Source organism: Sturnus vulgaris, chromosome 8 (genome assembly GCF_052056855.1).
Source record: "Sturnus vulgaris isolate bStuVul1 chromosome 8, bStuVul1.hap1, whole genome shotgun sequence".
NCBI lineage: Eukaryota > Metazoa > Chordata > Aves > Passeriformes > Sturnidae > Sturnus > Sturnus vulgaris.
This window is the reverse complement of record NC_142250.1, coordinates 24,739,173-24,758,406: the sequence shown is the minus strand read 5'-3', so window position 1 is coordinate 24,758,406 and position 19,234 is coordinate 24,739,173. Positions and strand designations below refer to the sequence as shown.

Below are 19,234 nucleotides of genomic sequence, written 5' to 3'. Positions count from 1 at the left end.
GGGGGAGGGAGCAGATGAATGCTTAGCCCAGCAGCTCATTAAAGCCTCACTGTTCCTTTTGTGCACGCTAGCCAATAACTGTTTAAGATTTCTACACTGTATATACCCTGCCCACAGTATCTCTTTGCACACAGCAAAGTGCCATAAATTACACAGTGGATCAACATACTATTACTGGAAAGCCAAACTGCTGTCCTTTTCTCCCCTCGAAATTCCTCTTCTGCATTTTTGTCACACTTCCTACTAGAGTTCAAACAGCTGGTGAACTGTAATCACCACGTATCGCAATAATTCAAATTAACTCATTGCTTTGCATATTCCACCCACCTGCTCACCCTAATTGGCTCTCATCATACATTCAGATTTCAGTCTCTGCTGAGGAGCAAACTTTGTTACAGCGACATACGCAACAGGGTTTGACCGAGGCCGCGGCTTGCAGAGGCAGCAAGTGCCTCTGCCTTCAGCATAATAAACACTGCAAGCTCCCACTGCTTTACCACTGTTTGCTGTTCCCCTTTGCTTTGCCCATACAAGTGTTCGGAAAAGGGTGAGGTAAACCAGACAACCAGAATGATCAGCGAATTGTTCTTTTCCTAGGAGTTATCTGGACCCTAAACCAGCCAGCAGCTGGGGGACGGCGCGGCCCACGAGGAGCCCAAGGGCTGGGCTGCGGCAGGCCCCGAGGCCTCCTCAGGGCCGGCACCGGGGCACGCACCGGGGCACCGCGGCGTTACCGCCGGGAGATGAGCGGCACCTTCCGCTGCACTGCACAGGCTGCGTGCGGCCGCTCCCGCAGCTAACCGGGGCGGGCAGCGAGCGGCCCTAGCACGGGTTGCCGGTCCCCGGCGAGGCCCCTCGCGGTAGGGAGCACGACCGCCCCGCGGAGCCCCCGGTGCGGCGGAGTGCCCGGTGCCGGAGGGGCAGCGGGAGCGCGTCTGCCCCCGCCGGCGGGGTCTCGGGTCCCCCCCGCCGCTCCCGCACTCACCTGCGGGCAGCCGCTCCCCGCACACCGCGCAGGCGCCGCGCCTGCGCCCGCCGGTTCCCTACGCGGCCGCGGCTCCCGCAGGCGGGGCGGGTAGGGGAGGCTCCTCCCCGGGCCGGCTGGAGCTCCCCTCGCCCCGCGGGGACTGACAGACACACGCACACACGCACCCCAGTAACAAATGGCCCCGCTGTCTACGGGGACCTGCGGGTCGCCCTCGGGACGCAGCCCCATCACCCGCCCCGCACCGACGGCGGAAGTAGGAGCGGGCCGGCCCGCGGCGGCGCGGAGCGGCTCCGCCCGGAAACGCGCGGCCCCGTGACTGCGCAGCGCTGAGCGGAGCTGCCACCGGCCCGGGCCCGGGCCCGGGTGGCAGTGCTGCCGCCGCAGGTGGGTCCCGGCGGGAGGGGGACCCGGCGTGTGCCTGGGGCAGCTCGGAATCCTGGCGGGCGGCGCTGGGTGTGCGGGGAGCTCCCGGTGCGGCCGGTCCCTGGGAGCTGCTGCCGCGGAACCGGCTCGCCGCGGGGGGAAGGTGCCCGAGGTGTCCGTGGGGGTCTCCTCGAGAGCCGAGGGAGCAGGGTGCGGCGGGACTCGGGAGGGGATGAGTGGCTGCTGTGGCTGCGTGCCCCGGCTCGCTCTGGTGCACGCTGTCGCTGACAGGATGAAGCTGCGGCAGGTCTCCGATTTGAGTGACTTCAGCCGAGGCCACTGGCTGCGGGAGTTGTTGTGCCGCAGAGAGGAGCCCAGCCACGTCCAGTCCAGCCCCGACGGGCAGCATCTCCTGCTCCTGCAGAACAGCCGGCCGCCCACCCTGCCGCGGGTCGTGGCCTTCCAGCGCCACAGCATCGCTGGAGCCGACCTGGAGAGGAGCTGGCAGCCGCCCCAGCCGGCCCCTGTGGGACTGCTCTTCCTGCAGAGCCCTGGGGCACCGCGCTCCTGGGTACTGGCAGTGGTGTGGGAACATGGCCGGACCGAGGTCTGGCACTTTGTGGTGGCCGTGGGCTGGCAGCTGCTGCAGACGCTGGAGCTGTGCCAGGGTGCCCGGGCACGAGTGGTGTCCGTGTGCAGCCAGGGAGCCAGCCTGGTGTGGTGTGAGGAGAGGCCGCCGCTGGGTGCTCACTCGGACGTGAGCAAGTGTGCCTTCAGGTTCTGTGTCTGTGCCCGCGCTCTGGAGGTGGGGGAGCAAGGCGTGCGGCTGGGCACGGTGAGGATAGTCCTGCACAACAGCCCCGAGTACCAGGTCCTGGCCTCTCCCCAACATGTCTTCCTAGTGCCTGCTGCTGCTGGTTTTGCCACCACTTCCAAATTCCTCCTCATCTGGCATCCAGAGGAGGCGGAGTTCACCATCACAGCCCCCTCTGCAGGCTTCATCCACAGCAAGGTGCTGCGCTCCAGCAGCGAGTCAGACTTCAGGAAGCTCCTGCTGGGTTCTGTGGGCCTTCTCTCAGGTTTTGCACCACTGGACATTCACACCTCCACTGTGTCCAACAGCGGGGGTCTGCTACTGGTGAGCACAAAGGGTTCTGTGAGTATGGTGGAGCCGGATGGGACACAGAGGCATATCTTTGACCTGGAGGGCAGCCCCCTGGCCCAAGGAAGTCCTGTCCAGCTGAAGACCTTTGGCAGCATCCTGGCCTGTGTGCTGGCTGGAGTACTGTATCTTGTCGACCAGAACAGTGGAAGGCTTGTGGAAAAGGAAGTCCTGAGCATGAAAGAAGTGCATTTCCTGGAGTCGCAGGGAGAGGAGGACAGTATCCAGCTCCTCAGTCAAACTGGCATCTATAGCTTTAGCATTTCCAAACCTGAGGACAGCAGTAGGCCTGAGCCATGCCTGGTGGAGATGGTGTTTGAGGAGGCCTGCAGGTATTACCAGAGGAGGAGCCTCAGTAGCTCCAAGCTTACAGTGGAGAAGTTGAAGAAAGGTGGTACGTTCCAGGCTCCTGTGGTCCTCGCTGCCATCCTACAGCACAGCCTCCACCAGAAGCAGAAGCCAGCCCAAGGCCTACAAGACACTTACGCCAAGTTGTTGAGCACAGTGAGCCTGGAGCTGCAGAGTTACATGAGCCTGGAGCTCCTCAAGGCTTGCGTGGTGTGTGCCCCAGAGAGCGAGGTGGAAAGCTACTGCAAGGAGCTGGTGGAGCAGGAGGTCAGCCGCATTCTTCAGTCTGACATGGACAAGGACAACTTGGCCTATCTGAACTCTGTCTTTGCTTCTTTCCCCAAGGCTGCGTGGAAGGCCATAAGGAGCTGCCTGCAGCTGCAGCAGAATGGGGATGGCCTCTTGGTAGCTAGGGCCACCCCAGAGGTATGGAAGAAGGTCCTGTGTCAGCCACAGCTGGAGGAGGTGGGTCAGAATGGAATCGTCCCCCTCTTTGAGCTCATTTGCGCCTCCTTCCTGAGGTACAAACCCAAGTGGTTGCCCAGCTTTGTGGAGCTGACCCAGCAGTACGTTAGCAGCTCTTGGTCATACAGCAGCAAGGAGGGCCCAGAGGGCCGGGTGCCACTGTACAAGAGAGCACTAGGAGTGCTGGCCCGCAAGAACAAACACGGCGAGGCAGATGACGAGATGGAGCTGGAACTGCTGCTCTGCAGCAAGAGGCCTAAGGCCATACTGCAAGCTCTGCACCTTCTCATCCGTCTCAAGCAGTGGCAGCGAGTGGTGGAGGTGGCAGAGAAGTTTTCCAAACTCAGCCCCTTGCTTAACAAGGAGATATTCATCACACTGCTGGCTGAGTTTGCCCAGCACCGGGAGCTGGACCCTTACCTGGACAGGCTGTGGCCGCTGTGCCCTGCTGAGCTCACTGCCTCAGACATCCTCACCGTGGTCCTGCAGCACCTCCCTCATTCCCAGGAGGACCCAGTGCCTTTCTCCAGCGAGGGGAACCAGCTGACTGTGGGCTTGCTTAAGCCACTGCTGCAAAGGGTTGTGCAGCGTCCTAGTGTCCAGGACGAGATGTACTCAGATGCCCTGCAGAGCACCACTTTCCCACCTCCCACCCCACCCCGAGAGTACAAAATCTCCTCAAAAGCAGTAGCTGATGATGTTTCTCAGCCGTCCATTGCAAGGACTTCCTCACCCTCAGCACTGCTACAGGATGACAGTGTGTGAAGGGGGGGAAGGACAATGTCATGCCAAGCCCTGGATGCACAGGGAAGGGAAGTCCTACCTGTGTTGGCAGTACAGAAGCCTGCTCCTTTCTGAAGCATCCCTGCAGCAGCATCTCAAAGAGCCTGTTGGGTGGCTGGGGTTGGGGGATCTCCTCTGAGCCAGGGCAGGCTTTCTCGTTATTCCTAGCAAGTGCAATTGTGTGTGTGCCAGTGGAGGAGCAAATGCCAGGTGCATTTGCAGATGAAAACACTGGCTGCACTACAGGACTACAGAACTGCTCTCTGCCCAAAGCACTTTGTTTTCAGTTTGTTTGACTCCTTTTTAACTCCACTTCTGCTTCCCTGATCCTCTAGTACTGGTAGTGGAGTGGTAGGCAGGGATACACAGTCTTTGGCCCCAATTCTCTGCTCAATGAGTTGGGTGGTACCTCCAAGCTCCAACATATTTCTTGCAGCTGGACCACTGAGTCCTGCTGTTTTGGGCTCAGTCAGATGCTAAATGCCAGTGTGGCACAGCTCCATGGCACTGGGGGTCCCAGCACACACGCTGGCAGTTGCAGCACTCCACACGTTGTCTAGTCACAATTCCTCTGGGATCAGTCCTGTAGCTGTGACTGATTGCAGCTACTTAGCTGAAAAGAGCAGCCTAATTCCCTTATCTCTCTGTCCCAGACAGTATCCAAACTCTCTTCTGAGCTGAGAAGCTTGCAGCAGCCTATGTGAGCTTGGGGCTGGCCCTGCCTTTTCCTTTCCTTTGTAGAAGCTTAGATTGTGCTGCAGGATACCCGAACCCTCTGCTCCCATCTCCTCTACCTTTGCCCTTTGCATACAAAGGGGCTTTGTCAGGGTTGTCTGGCTCATATTGTGCCTCTGTTTGCAAAATCAATGTAACTTGAGAGCAGTTTGTGCAGGAAGATCCAGGTTCCAGCCTCTCTCAGGTGCCCGGTCTCTGGCCCTCTCCACCAGGTGGGAGACCCTGGCTGTGGCTTTGCCTCTGCATTTTGGGCTGTGGTGTAAGGGAGCTGTGTGTTTCTTTATTGGGCTGTGGGAGATTCACCTGCGTTAATCCTCTTGAGAGTGGTCTTAAGTGTGGAAGACAGACTCCTTTTAAAAATAAAGGTTCCTAAAGCACTGCTGAGGTGGTGGTGGATGTTACAAGGGTACACACCGTCAGGAGGAGGGCAGTCGTGTTTTGCCTCTGGTGAAAAGTGACCAGGCTCATCTCTCTGGTGCTGCCCAGCATGGCTCACAACTGGGCTAGGAGAGTATGCCAAGATAGCCCATTCCCTCTGTGGTCCTCAGCTGCTTACCACTATGAAGCCATGGAGGCAGGAGTCTGTGCAGGCAGGCTGGAGCATGTGTGCCACAGGGAAGGGCCATCCAGGTTGTGCATGGCTGTGGCTGGGCCCAACAGAGTTGAGGAAGGGAGGACTTTTTTCTCAAGAGCTGCAAATGGTCTATTTTTTAGGAAAACTGACAACAGAGAGCACCTGGCTGGCCCAGCAAAAGCCTGCTGCCAGGCACAGTGTCAGAGCTGCTGTTGGAGAGATTATTTTTTGTGAAAACACTGTAAAGATGTGGCAGAGTCTCCCCCAGAGAAGGCCTTGCCTGCGGAAAGTCCCTATGGTGGAAGAAAGTCTGGCAAAGAGGAAGAGAAACTGCTGCAATGGTTCCCTAGGGACTGGCTGGTTATTGATGAGACCTTCCTTGGTGGGGGCCTTGTGCTGTGGCCATGGGGCACTGTGAATTTCTCTCTCACTCTGGCAGCTGCCATGCACACAAGCAGAGGGAGTGCAGCCTAAAAGAGAGCTGGTGGCATCCACTGTGGGCATTTTGTAATGAGTTGTCCCTGCCTCCTCTCCAGGCAGCTGCTGGCCTTGCCTGACACTGGTCTCACCCATCTCCCAGGGCTGCTCAGGAGGAGGATGATGGGTGGACCCCAGCATTGCTTAGAGCCATGGGTCCAGGGATTGGAACACTGCCCTGGAGCTGCACTGCCTGGGGACCTGGTGAGAGCAAGCCCCACACCTTGGCAAAGGCTTTGCCGTCATTAGGGGAGGATATCTTCATTGCCAGGGCTGGGTTTGGGTGCAGGTGGACACAGTGATACAGTGAATGAGGGTGAAGCTCTCTGCCTTCTAACACTGGCTCTGCAGAGAAAGCAGAGCAGGGAAGAAGCAACGCCCACAAAGCCAGCAAGCGGAAACTGAAGCCAGCAGCAGTGCTGTGAGCTGGCATCCCCGAGGCACAGCAAGGGAAGAGGAAGCGGGGAACATGATGCAGTAGGGACAGCCTGAGGCTTGGGGGCAGAAGCCTCCATGTATGGGCCCTAGACAAACAGGAAGTAGTCGGAATTCTGGAGGCTAAGGGTCCATGGCAACCGAGGAGAACAGACAAAACTGAGCTGAATGCTTTCCAAAGGGTTGCTGGATATCTCACTCCAAGAACCAGGAAGGGTGGGCATCTCTGGGGGAAGCAAGCCAAACCAATCTGAAGGACAGATTCAGCTGACTGATAGGCAAGTGAAGGACTCTCTCTACAGTCAGACTACTCGGGGGAGACAGCAAGAGCTAAGGCTGGTGCAGCTTTAGATAAAGCCCAAAGGAAAAACTAGCAATTAGATCTGAAGGCAAGTGGAAAAAGCAATAAAAAAAAGAGATGCACGTAGTGGAGGGGGAGCTGGCTGGCCTGGCCCTGTCACTCTGCTCCAGAGAAACTTGGACTTTGCAACAAAGGAAATGAGTGAAGCTGCTGACGTATATCCCCTGTGCCTGGCACAGCTTTTGGGATGGTCTCTGTGCTTGCACCAAGGAGCAGCACAAAGCAATACCTGAACTCACCCCAAGGCTCTAGGCCTAGTCACCCTTGGTTTGTCTGGGCAGGCAGCTCTTTCTCTGCAGAGCATGGGGTGTGCACAGAGAGTACCCATGCCACCAAAGCTTGCAGAGGGAAGGAAGTGTAGGCTGCAGACACCCCATAAACTCAATGGAAATCCACAGATGATACATACTAGGGGTGCCAGAGGGAAGTGCTTATGTGCTGGGGACAGCTTGGGGGTGACACTTCAGGGACAGGAGGCTCTTTATGTGGCTTGTCCCAGGGAGGGACCTGACACCCAGTCAGAGGTGCAAATGGCTTCCTAGTAAATGGAACATCAGCCAGTCTTAGTGACACTAAGTATCGACCCATAAGCTGGCTGTGGGCAAAGCACACTTGGGAACACCAGAAAGAGCCCTCTGGTCCCAGGCACAGCCTCAGCTTGTGCCAGCAGTGGGGAACCCTCCAGCCCCCAGCTCTGCACACTTCCATCACTGCTAGACCTGAGGAACACAGTCACATCCCACAGTGCACACAGACACACCATTTATTGTTTGACACCAAAAATTAGAGCCTTGGAAAGAGGCACGCTCTCTGCAAAAATAAATAGTCACATTTTTCAAGTGAGGAGGTCTGTCCATTTCCTCCTCCATCTGTGGGTGACAGGGACTAATGCCTTGTGGAAGGCCTGGGGATTCTGTAGAAGTTGAATGCTGGTGGCCTGCAAAACCAAGGTCACATATGTCACTCCCAGCCACAGAGGGGAGCAAGGGACAGCTCAGGATGCACTGGGATGGTCAAATATCATCCCACTCCTATCACCCAACCCCACAGGAAACAGGGTATGTAGACAAACCCACCAGCTTGAGAGACTGGGACCAGCAGCACCTCCAGACTTAGGAGTGTGAGAAGATGATAGGGGACACCACAACTGCATGCACTACACAAGTCCCACCTTCACAGCCAACCCCTGGTAGCAGCACACTCCTTGGTCTGCTCTCAGCCTGGACCCCACCACCCTCCCTCTGTCCCCTGGCCTTCTACAGGGGCTGCCCCCCACCCCACGCAGGGACCTGGCAGTGTAAGTAGCTTACATCTCAAATTCTTCATTCCTACAGGGGAGAAAAAAAATGGGACAGTGTTAGTGGGATAAGAAGACGCTTTATGGGACAGCCCAGCATCTAATGGTGGGACAAGGTCTCCCATGGGTCACAAAAGGAGAGCATATGGACTTCAGGGTGCTGTGGTCCCCACCATCCTGGCTGCCTGATCTGAAGAGAGAGCATGGGCTCTTAGAGGCTCCCAGAGCATCAGTGCTCCTTCCCCAGGCAGGCAGAACACGGCCCCACAGTGGGGGGGGTGAACCACAGTCAGTGGTTCAGCAGCACCCAGCTCCCTGTGCATCATCTTCAGCTCCCTGAGGTTCCTGGGCAGCTGAGCCCACATCTCCAGCCAGCTCAGAGGGGTGGCAAGAGCTGGGGAACCCCCAGCACAGCAGCTGTACCACAGGGCCATGAGGTAGCCCTCAGGAGTTGGAAATCCAACTAGAAACTGCTCACTACCCTCAGGTGTCAGTGTCTGTGCTGGTAGTGGAGCTGCTGGGCAAAGTGTTCCAGAGGGCTGAGGGGCAGCCCCAGGACACGGGTGGCCACAAGCATGTGAGCAAGCACTGCACCCTCATGGCAGTGCCACCAACCACACAGCACATTGCATTCTGCACAGCATCCAGCTATGCTCCCATGCCGGGACTCCAGCATAAAAATGGTGCAAAACAGAGTGAGTCAGGTGGTGGACTTCAGCCAGACTCGGGCTGCAGCCCTGCCGGGCTCCTTCCTCTAAAGGGTAGACACTTTTGTCTACCCAAACTGTAGGTTCAGAGCAGGCAGAGAAAAGCTCTAGAACATCCGAATCCTCAGAAGCTGAGGGACCAAGCCACCTCTCAGATTCTCCCCAGCCCACATTACTTTGGCATGAGTCCCACAGGCTACCACAGGACATGAAGGGACAGGTGGCAGGGGGACCCAGACCCAGTGTAGTCACAGGGGGTGGGGGCTGCTCCTCACCTGTACACATCAGCAATATCCATGCGGCGGTAAAACTTAGCAAGTCTGACGGCCAGGATGATGCTAGGGAGCAGGAACAAGGTGCACCAGCCCAGGCTGAACCAGAAGGCATTCTGCACAGGGTGGAGGAAGAGGCATTAGGTCCAGAGAGTGACTGGGTGCATCTCTTTTGCTCCCAGCACTCCCCAATGACCACCCAGTCCTTCTCAGAGCCTGGTCGTTCCTCTTAGCCACAGCAGTTTGCTGGGCAGAGGCTCAGCACAGATGCTTCCTGTGCATCCCCGATCCTTCCCTGCATCCCTCAGCCTGTGCAGGAGGAGGACAAGAGGACTTCACTGCCACCCTAGACACATGTCACTCTACACACCACTGCCCCACTCACCACAGAGTCCATGATATAGTCACAGCCAATGGCCTCCACATTATCCAAGGACTGAGCTATGGGCTTGCAACGTGCCCATTCTTCTGTCACCTGGGGACATGGTGGGGACAGAATATGTCAGCATCCACCAAGCCCTGCAGCTCATTCTCCCCTTCTCTTCACCCCGCTGAGGAAGGCTTAGCTTACACTGCTCTTGGCCCATGAAATGTAGGTCTCAAAGAAATCCAATAGCTGCTCCAGGAAGTCCCATGTCTCCTGGAGGGGCAAGCACAGAGTGGAGGTGTTGTGCCACCAGCCCCCTCCAAGTCCCATGTCCCCTCCGTGTCAGGATCAGGGCTCTCAGACCACCTCAGCCCAGCAGCAATAGGGCTGAATGCTTCACCCCACCCCAGTCCCTTGCCAGGGATGCCATAAGGGAAGGGGACACCCAGGGGTGCAGGAGACACCCTGGGAAGGTGAGCAGAATGAGCAGCCAGACAAGGTTTGGCTTCCCTGTATAGAGGGACATCTTGGTGAGGGGGTCTGGTCCATGTGACCTGGCAGCAGGGCAAGGCAAGCTCACGTTCTTGATGATGTTTGACATCTCCCTCTTCAGGATCTCCTGGGTTTTGTTGGCTTTGTCCAGCGCAGCTGTTGTCTGTCCCTGATGTGAAAGATGCTCTCAGCAGAGTGATCGGAGTCTCTGCACTCCACCAACCCTGCACAGCAGCAATCCCTGGGGCACAGCCTCTTGGAGCTGTGGCGTTCCCAGCACTGTGCTGGTAGTGCCAAGTGCCTCAGGTGGAGGGAGCCTGCACCTGGCAGGGTCCACGGCCTCCCTCCCTCTACCCCATGAACAGTCCCTGTAGCACATGAAGAGTCCCACAGCAGCCCCCCAGACCCCAGGTTAGCCCTACCACCTCCACTGCAGTACCCTGAGGGTGCTTTTCAGGGTGCCCAGGACTAGCATGCGCTCCCAAGTGCAGCTTACCTGTAGCTGGGCAGCCCCACTCTGCACTGAGTGGATGTCCTCCTTCAGGCTTTGCTGGGGACAGAGAGAAAGGGGGGTCAGAGGTGCAGACCCCACAGCTCAAACAAGACCCTGCCAGCAAGCTCTGAGCTCTAGGGAAGCCCCAACCCAGCATCTCCAGGACATCCCCCAGCATGGCTCACCAGTGGCCCAGAGAAGCTCGCCTGCATCTCCTTTTCCAGCTCCCTCAGTTCGCGAGATTTATTTTCCAGGTCCTCCTTCACATCCGTGTCCTGGAAGAGCCACAGTCAGCAGTGCCCAGCTCTGTGCCTCACCACAGCCAGCCCATCAGCTGGGGAAAAGAGCTGGGTGAGAGTAAAGCGCCTTCCCTCAACACCCAGACAGGCACAGAGGGGCCCTGCAACCAATGGCTTTGGGGACAGGGTGGCCCGGGGCTGTCATGGTCTCTCACCACTTTTTCTGCCAGCTGCTCCAACTCTGCAGCCAGATCCAGGAGGCTTCCCTGGGTTATATTCTGATCCAACTGGAAAAGGCAGAGACAGAGCAATGAAAATGAGGAATGGGGTTCACAAGTGGAGCTATACCCCTTCCTTGTGGGGCAGAGTGGAGCCAGGGCCTTCTGGACAGAGGATGTGCCTTGTTACCCTAATGGGTTACACAGATGGCAGAGGACTCCCACAGCAGCAAAAGGGAGAGAGCAGTAGACCTCCTCAATCCACATCCAACCCCTGCCCCCCCCAATCCCAAGACCAGACTACATCCAGCACACCTGTTCCAGGGTGAGAGTAAAGTTGGGGGGCTGTCCTGCCTGACTGGCCCTCAGCAGCAGGTCTCTCTGAGTCTGGTTGAGCAGGGAGATGGGGCTTAGGGTGATGTTCATCTCCTCAAAAGCTGTGGAGATATCTCCTGTGTACTGCCAGAGCAAAGGGGGTCATGATGAGACATGTGCTGGCTCCTCACTGTCCCCTCAGCCCTTGGTCTGGATCCCTGCACTCAGGACCCTGGAACCTCCACGCTCACCTGGCTGATATTCAAGAGCTCATCCAGGGACACAATCTGGTCCAAGTATAGAGTTTTCCACAGGGAAGCATCTTGCTGGCACTGCCTGCAGGATGGGGGCATGGGGTTGAAAACAGGGCAGGCAAGGGCCACTCCCTCCCAGAAGCATGTCCTCACCTGTGCACGTAGTTACACCTCACTCCTTCCCTGCGATCAGTGCTTACCCATAGCCTGGGGAGGTAGGGCAAGCTGCCCTGCTCCTAGAGAGCATCTGAGGGCATTGAGCAGCTCTACCCCCACCAAAGACAGTGTCAGGGCTGGGACCCACCTGTATATCTCTGAGAAGTTTGCTGTGTCACCCTTCAGGCCCAGCACTCCTGAGAGATTGAAGTTAGGGATCACGCCAGGGGTGTCCAGGAGCTAAGAGCAAGGAAAAAGATGGAGAAACTAGACATAGTGCAGGGCAGGACATCTTGGAAGAGCATCCTAAATGGCTAGTGCTGCCTGTGCTCCACCAGCAGCCCTCATTTAAGAAGCAGTATCTCCAGGCAGGGCTGTTTCCCCACAGCAAGATTACCTGTAAGAGCTGCTGGTTTTGCCAGGACTCACAGAAGAGCATGTAAATGTTCCCCCCCAGCACGAAGATGATCATCACCAGCAACATGAGCAGCCAGGAGAAGATGAAACTGAAGCCAACCCCTCTGCCAGGACAGAAATGCCATCAGCACCAACAGCCTTGTGGCCCAGCACTGATGCTAGCATTGCCCCCAGCTCACAGAGGCCAGGGGCTGCACACCCCTCACCCCCACAGCTGTGGGAACACCACCCTTCCCACAAGCTCATCTCTGTTCTGCCTTCAGACCCCAGAGCATGACAGGCTCTACCCTGGAGCTTGGATTCCAGAAGAGTTTCCCACAGCTTTGTAAGCCAGCCCTCCCCCGCAGAGCTGCAGGACCCAGGCACACACTGCCAGCCCTGGCCAGCGGGGCAAACGGGCTCCCCCGGAATGCCTCTCACCAGCACCACGTCTGACCTTCAGTTTACCACCTGCACAGGGAGTGACCTTGGGACAGGCCATTAAACTGCAGTAATATGATGATTTAGGAGCTCGAGCATTCCCAGGCCGGCCCTGCCCACCCATCCCACGGCTCCCACACACGTCCTTGGGAGCCAACTGAGCCTCACGCCATGAAGAAGTTCCCGCCAGCATCGGAGACACAGCTGCGCTGTGTGGGCAGAACACCTTCCTTCAGCCCCAGGGGCCCCAGCAGCAGCCCAAAAATGTTGCAGAGGACCACCAGCAGCACCAGGCAGCACAGGAGAGTACACACGATCAACCTGGGGCAAAACAAAGGGCAGGAGTCAGGCAGCAGAAGCTGGGACCCTGAGCAGCATCCTGCGGCCTACCGGCTGCCTTCATGGGGAGGAAAAAAAGGTCACAGACACCACAGCAGGGAAGGAGCAAGGCACATCTCTGACTACCCTGTACCCACACCCCACCATCCAGCAAGCCCCCACCTCCAGCAACTGGAGGAGCAGGAGCCTAAAACCCTCCAGACAATGGAGCTGGGGCCACAGCCCCTCGCCCACCTGAGCCCATCCCAGGCGATGATCGGCGCCCTGTACTCTTCCAGTGCTGATGTGGCATCATTCACAAAGGCCCCAACTTTCTCCTCCACATCCAGGAGTGGCAACTCTTTCTGCAAGTTTCTGATCTCCTGCCTGATGGAGCCCAGCTGGTCCTGGCTCTCTGCAAGGAAGGGGACACACTGATATTGCAAGCTGCTGCCCAAGTCCTGCAGGGCAGTGGGGACTCAGAAAGGATAGGAAAGGGGCAGTCATGGCCAAGGATGTCATTGGCATGATGGCACCTGGAGACAGCCAGGGCTGCAGGAAAGGCCTCCGGGAAAGAATATCTTGAGAAGGGAGGAGGGAACCGTAGAAGAGGGAAAAGTCAGCACACAAAGCCTTGCTTACTTGCCACCACTTCCTGTGACTGCTCTTGCACCTCCTCAGGGATTGTGTCCAGTGTTGTGTTAACCTGCATCCAGGGGAGCACAGCATGAAACTCACATCCCTGCCTGTAATCCAAGGCTGAGCAGCACATCCCCTTGTCCCCAGATCCTAGAGCACGTGACAGGCAGGCTCCCCACAGCACCCAGTCCACCTTACCAGTGCTAGGATGGTTGGGAGATAGCGAGCAGACCTTTGGCCAGCCCTTCCCTTCATGTCACACACTGAACTCCTGACAGAGCTCTTCCCAACCCACTGCCCATCAGCACAGCACCAGCAGTTGCAGGAGCACCCAGCTTTGTGTCTGTGTGACGGGGACACCCCTTACCTTCTTTAAATCATTCTCTATGTTTGAGTCAGAGACCTCACTGAGTGCCTTCAGCTGCTGCTCCACACCTGGGATCTGTGGGGAAGAGCCCGGGGTGAGGGAGCTGTGGGGGCTGGGGCAGGGGTTGCTGGGGCCCCTCACCTGCACCTTGCCCCTCCTCACCGTGCTGAAGTTGGCAGCGAAGGTGAGCCCAGCCAGGGACACTTGCACTTGGCTGCAGGGGGTGCCACAGTTCTGCAGAGTGTCATTGAGCCTGCCCTGCAGGCTGCCCAGCTGCTGGCTGTAGTTGCTCTGCAGCTCCTCGAGGACTGAGCGACTGATGTTAATGCTGCCAAAGCTGTCCTTTAGCGTCTCCATCCCTGGAGAGATAGCAAAGAGTTCAGGGCTTCATCCTGCCAGTGTGGCAGGGACTCGTTCTAACCCATCTGAACCATGAAAAAATGCAACACAGGGGAACCCCAAAGTCATGCCACTTGCCCCAGGGTGTGGTTGGGAGCCAAAGGGATCGACCTCCAAGGGAGCCCTACCCAAACATGCACCTACCCCATCTCTCGGTTCCAGAATCCCCCTGAGTCCCTTGCCAGCCTCCCAGGGATGGGGTCAGTACCTTGCAAGAGGTTCTGGAGAGATCTCAGAGCCCTGTCTGTGCTGCTCCTGATGCGCGAGGTGATCATACCACCCAGGTTGGGCCCAATCTCTGCAGAGATGGGAGAGGTGGTGTCAATGACAGGATCCCTGGGGATTGCCTGGGGGCTTCCCTGGGGCTTGCAGGAAAGCGTGTGAAAACACTGACACCACCAGCACCCCTCCCTCACCCACCCCCAGGTGGGGGGAAATGGGGATATCCCCACCCTCCCACCACCTGCATCACCCTTCCCAGACAGGAGCCCGAACAAGGAAAAGCAGCAACTGGAGATGAGCTGGAGCTTGGAAGAGCCTCCAGATCCAGCCCCTTTAGACATCCCTGTAAAAACCAGCCCAGTAGCCCCCAGGGTCAGCAACCACCACAGGGCAGAAAGGTAAACCCACACAACACCCCCACTGTCCAAGAACCCCCAACCCTGGAGCAGTTCGCCACAGGGTTATGGGGATGCTCCAGCCCCTCCCGTCCCACACCCTCACCCTGGAGGCTGCGGTTGGCATAATCCAGTGGGACATCGCTCTTGCTGATGATAAAATCAATTTGCTGTAGGGACAGAGATGTGGCGTCAGTGAGGGTGGGGACCTTTCTCTGCTGCCAGCCCCTCTGGTGCCCTTCCCCAGGGGGCTATTTGGGCTGCTCCTTCCACCTGGCCCCTTTCCTCTGAGATGTGGCAGGGGGACCATGCATGCCTGGGGGATGGAGGCCAGGTAGGTGTGGATGTCATCCATAGTGTTGTTCACATTGGGGAAGGTGCTCTTCACAGCCTGGGAGAAGCGGGCATTGCTGATGAGGGCACAGACACCACCAGCCCTACAAAGGAAAGGTGCCAAGGTCAGCGTGTGGGGAGCTCAGTCCCAATGCTCCCCCCCAGTACCCTCCAAATCCACTTACACAGACCCCAGCCTGCAGGGTCTGGAGCACACCAGTGACCCCTGCTTCCAGAGCATCCCAGCAAGTGCCCTGCACTGAGGGACCAGAGAGGAGGGATGCAGGAAACTGAGGCACGGGGGATCCCGGTACGGCGTGGGGAAGCTGTCGGGAAAGGTCTGCACGGTGCAGACTGTACGGCTGCAGTCCCCCGCTTCCCACCCCCGCTGCTTCCTCTCCTTTGTCCCGCCGTGCCGGGATCTACTCGTGAACAATGGCAGTTTCCTGGCACGGCCGCCTAGCGCCGGCATTTCCAGCCACCCCTGGGTTCCATCCGGAGCCTCCCGGCCAGCGCACTCACAGGAGGAAAACGGAGACCAGCAGGACAGAGCTCCAGAGCGCCCGGCGCCGGCAGCCCATCCTCCGGCTCTGCTTCTGGTACATGCGGCCCCCGCAGTTCCCACAGCAGCGGCAGCAGCAGAAGCAGCATCCCACCAACGGCACCAGGATGATGAAGAGGACTCCGATGGCCACGCAGACAAGGAAACCCAGTTCGTAGAGCAGCAGCTGGGATAGGAAGAATGAGAGGCAGCATAACACTGGTGGCCCTGCAGGCTCCTCAGCTCTGCGCACCCTGTCCAGACCCAAACAGACAGAATGGGTCCCCCCAGGGAGCAGAACATGTCCCCTTGCTGCTGCCTGGCATCCAGGGCTCAGCCTCAGAGCAGCACCCAGCAGCATCCCGCAGTCCATGATGGTCTGGGGCTGCCTCCTCCCCACCCCTGCCACCTGCTCACCTCGTGGATATGCTCCCGGATGAACATGTTCTGAGGCTGCCCAAAATTAATCAGCTCTGGGAGACAAGAAGCACAGAAGGCTGTGAGCAGGTGCTGGGCCCTCTGGGGCTCTCCAAGAGGGCCCTAGACCCTGCTCACCCCAGAGAGGTGCTCCCAGCCTGAGGCATCACCTTCAGCTCAGACCAGCTCTGAGTATGGCATTTTTCTCCCTTGCAGCTTCCCTCCCCAGCCATCACATCATGCAGCATTTTTGCACCCAGGAAAAGTGCTGCCAGCTCCCAGGCTCTCAGGGTCCACAGAACAAGGGGGTTCCTCACCACAGTGGGCATAAGGGACACTGCACTGGGGTTGCCCTTCTGCAGCCCAGCCCTACAGAGATGCCCAAGGGCACGGCCAGCAAGGAATGAGTACTGGGCAAAGGCCCACTGCCACGCTGCCTCTTTCATTCCCAGGGCTCACTGCCTTTGCACCATGCCCTCAATACAAGCCCTGATGGTACGTATTTATTGTACCCTGGTGTCTATGTGACACAGGTTCACAAAGCCATGTGTGCCACCCAACCTTAGCCAGCATGTTGACGGTGAGCAAGAGTTGAAGCCAGAGAAGGAGGAAGCACAAGTGGCAACAGCCAGAGTGGCATTTCCCTCCAGGTGGGCAGTACTTGCCCCATGAATATCGAGCAGGGTCTTGGTATCACCTATGCAAACCTGCAGCTGCTTCGGGACAGAGCTGTGACAGCGACAGGAGCAAGGGCAAGTGATGGCAAGCAGAGAAGTGCATAGGGAGAGCACACAGTGCTGCCATTGGCACTGCGACACACTGCTCTTGGTGGCCAGCAAGCACAGAGGGCTGCAAGACAACAAAGACCCTGGAGGGAGAGTGGGGTTTGCTCTGCACATTTTTGGGGGCCCAGGATTAAAATATCTGGAGGGAGGATGGGGCAGGAGTCTGCAATGTGGCACTACCACTAACGCCTGTCCTGGCGCCCAGCTAAGATAGCCCCACGGTTGTTATGGGACACGAGCAGGACAAAGCTGGCAATACTTGGGAACCCACTCCTGATTACTCCAGCCATACCCTTCCTTATCCAGTGCCCCAGTGTTTAAATGCTGGATAGACAGTCACCACTGCAGGAGGGCTCATGTTTAATGAGACCCTGCAACCCCAAGCAGCCCCCCCACACCATAGACACCACTGCCAGCCCCCCGTCGCCGTGCACCCACCTATGGGCAGGGCGTTGGGCTGCACCAGCCGCAGGAAGCCGTGTGCCATTGTCACCAGCCCCGGCGTGCTGCTCCCCGGCGCCTCGGGGCCAGGGCCGTACGTGGGCTTCGAGATGTTCCCCAGCTCCATCGCAGCAGCTCCTGTGGACACCTGGGCAGCGAGAGGAGCTGTCGGTATCGTCGGGCCACGGGATCACTCAGCCTGCCCTGCCTCCGACCAGGAAATGCAGAGAGAAAAAACCAGGCACCTGCCCGCTCCTGCCCGGAAGGAAAATGCTGCGGGAGAGCACCGAGGAAGGATGGGGAGTCCTGTGAGCAGTGGGGTGGGAAGCCAGGCAGGAGGTGCCCACGAGTGACGGGGGGGCTGTGGGGGATGAAGGGGATTCAGAGCACTCACCGTGTTCTCTGATACCTCTCTGCACCCACAGTTGCGACAGAGTCCAGCCACACCGTGCCAGCGCCTAGGTCTGTGGTTTGTTTAAGTTTCAGCGATGATTGCTGACAAGCTGTGTGTCGGGGCAGGCAGCGATGCCGGGATCGCCCCACCCTGCCCCTTACAGCTCTTGGCACCCAGCCACCTCGGGCCGCATCTCTAAACCGGGGTCAGGGTCACCACCGATCTGTCCCGACGCAGGTATCAGGAAGAGTCCCGCTCCTCGCCCTCTGCCAAGCTCCCTTGCCCGTGCTGGTTTCCTCCTGCCCCAACCCAGGAGTTGGGTGGCCCGGGGTGAGCCCGAGGGCAGCCGTCCCGCCCGCTCCGCCCCACACCATCTGCATCCTTTCGGGATGGGGTGCGTTGAGTCGTTCACAGTCTCAACACAAACCAGCTGTAGCCACAGAAGCAGGTTTGGCGTCTAAAAACCTTCCGAAATGGGGCACTGCGGCAAACCCGGCATTTTTCACACGCGTCCCGGTCCCCCCAAGTGGGGAACAGCCTAAGGGGCCTCCAGGCAGCATTTTTTCTCCAAGGCTGGGCGCCCGCTCGGCTCCATCCCTGCTCCCCGCAGAGCTTTCCCACGCCGCCGTCTCGCCGCCGGAGTTCGGGAGCCGCAACTGGGGCCAGGGTCGCTCCCGGTTGTGCCGCGGACGCACCCGGTGGACGTGGGGCAGGTGCCCCGGGGGTCACATCCCGGCGGGCGGAGCTCCCCGGCTCAGCAGGGCTCCGCACCGAGCCAGCGGCGCGGGCGGCCCCGGGAGGTGCGGGAAGGGCCGGACAGAGCCGCCCCTTCCGCCCCGGTCTGCCGGGGTCTGTCCGGGGTGTGCGGCCGCGCCGGCCCCCTCGTCTGCCGAGCGGGAGCTCTCTGCCCCATCCCTCCCCGCTGCACCTTGGCATTCCTCCTCCACCCGGGAGGCACCCCTGCTCCTGGCCCCAGCCCACCCTGACATTCTGCATCTCCCCAAGAGACCCCGGCCCTTGCCCTGTCCCGCATGGGAGAGCCTGCCGCCCACACACCCTCTGCCTGGGGATGTTCCCTCCTTGTCTAACCGAACCAGCACTCACCCCGCACTGCCAGAGCCACTGCTGGCCCGTCCAGCAGCCTGCCCTGCTATAGCACCCTCGCTGGGAGCCCATCCCCGCTGCCCACCTTGCCCCTATGCCAGCCCTCAGCTGTGCCTTGCACCTCCTCCACTCCTGCCCCAGAGTAGCTGGAGCCCCCAGCATGGTCCTTGGCCCCTGCCCTGTGTCCCTGCATGGGACACCACGGGCTTTTGAACAGTGACCAGCAGGAACTCTGGGTGAGCTGTACCTGAATGACCTTTGCATGATGGGCTCCCTGGCCCGTCCTGCACCCCCGGCTTTTGCTTATCACCACCCCCCAGTTACTACTTAACTTTCCTTGGCACAAGCAGGCAACACTGCACTCCGTGACCTTAGGGGAAGACGGCACAGGGAGGAGGGCAGCCTTGCTTCAGGTTTTCTTTCTGGTCTGGCTCATGCTGGGCGCCAGAGTGCCATGTGGAATCCTCTGGCACAGCACTGCCACTGGGCCAGAGCAGCAGAGGACACAGATTCATCCCAACAAAAAAGGAGGGGAAAAAAA

General features: G+C 58.6%; 3 protein-coding genes across 5 annotated transcripts in view; 1 reads left to right on the top strand and 2 right to left on the bottom strand.

Annotated features, from left to right (window-relative positions):
• The window catches only part of ARMH3 (armadillo like helical domain containing 3), a 124,929-nt gene extending 122,686 nt beyond the window's left edge, over nt 1-2,243 (bottom strand). The window contains exon 1 of one of the 2 annotated variants that reach the window (XM_088169237.1): nt 1,153-2,243. In XM_088169237.1, the coding sequence (XP_088025363.1) occupies nt 1,153-2,243 (1,091 nt within the window). Of the gene's footprint in view, nt 1-985; nt 1,117-1,152 lie in introns of those variants that run through there. The other variant, XM_014885945.2, reaches the window with a different exon arrangement.
• Nucleotides 2,244-2,513: 270 nt separating this feature from the next.
• Nucleotides 2,514-4,091, top strand: HPS6 (HPS6 biogenesis of lysosomal organelles complex 2 subunit 3). The gene has a single exon (XM_014885992.2). It carries the CDS (start codon nt 2,514-2,516, stop codon nt 4,089-4,091), a length of 1,578 nt encoding a protein of 525 aa, XP_014741478.2.
• Nucleotides 4,092-7,436: 3,345 nt separating this feature from the next.
• On the bottom strand, nt 7,437-17,727 carry LOC106859024 (prominin-1-A-like). 2 transcript variants are annotated; one of them, XM_014885988.2, is made up of 25 exons: nt 17,590-17,727; nt 17,193-17,343; nt 15,970-16,025; nt 15,534-15,739; nt 14,995-15,115; nt 14,785-14,848; nt 14,270-14,359; nt 13,825-14,021; nt 13,663-13,737; nt 13,299-13,362; nt 12,912-13,071; nt 12,507-12,659; nt 11,899-12,022; nt 11,650-11,741; nt 11,343-11,427; nt 11,092-11,235; nt 10,774-10,845; nt 10,505-10,594; nt 10,323-10,376; nt 9,915-9,995; nt 9,539-9,607; nt 9,353-9,442; nt 8,971-9,083; nt 8,002-8,019; nt 7,437-7,628 (listed from the first exon to the last, which is right to left on the bottom strand). In XM_014885988.2, the coding sequence occupies exons 2-25, from the start codon at nt 17,320-17,322 to the stop codon at nt 7,577-7,579; spliced, it is 2,400 nt and encodes a 799-aa protein (XP_014741474.2). In that variant the 5' UTR covers nt 17,323-17,343; nt 17,590-17,727; the 3' UTR covers nt 7,437-7,576. The 2 variants fall into 2 exon arrangements, with proteins under 2 accessions (XP_014741474.2, XP_088025365.1); XM_088169239.1 differs by having other exon boundaries at nt 17,193-17,468; nt 17,590-17,726.
• Nucleotides 17,728-19,234: the final 1,507 nt, after the last annotated feature.

Excerpts from the sequence above, each read along its gene's own strand:
- HPS6 (XM_014885992.2), top strand. The coding sequence starts at position 2,514 with ATGGTGGAGCCGGATGGGACACAGAGGCATATCTTTGACCTGGAGGGC.
- LOC106859024 (XM_014885988.2), bottom strand. The coding sequence starts at position 17,322 with ATGGAGCTGGGGAACATCTCGAAGCCCACGTACGGCCCTGGCCCCGAG. Across the intron at positions 13,363-13,662 it reads TAGAGAATGATTTAAAGAAG|GTTAACACAACACTGGACAC; the intron begins GTAAGGGGTGTC and ends CCCTGGATGCAG. Across the intron at positions 9,443-9,538 it reads TTTCATGGGCCAAGAGCAGT|GTGACAGAAGAATGGGCACG; the intron begins GTAAGCTAAGCC and ends CCATGTCCCCAG.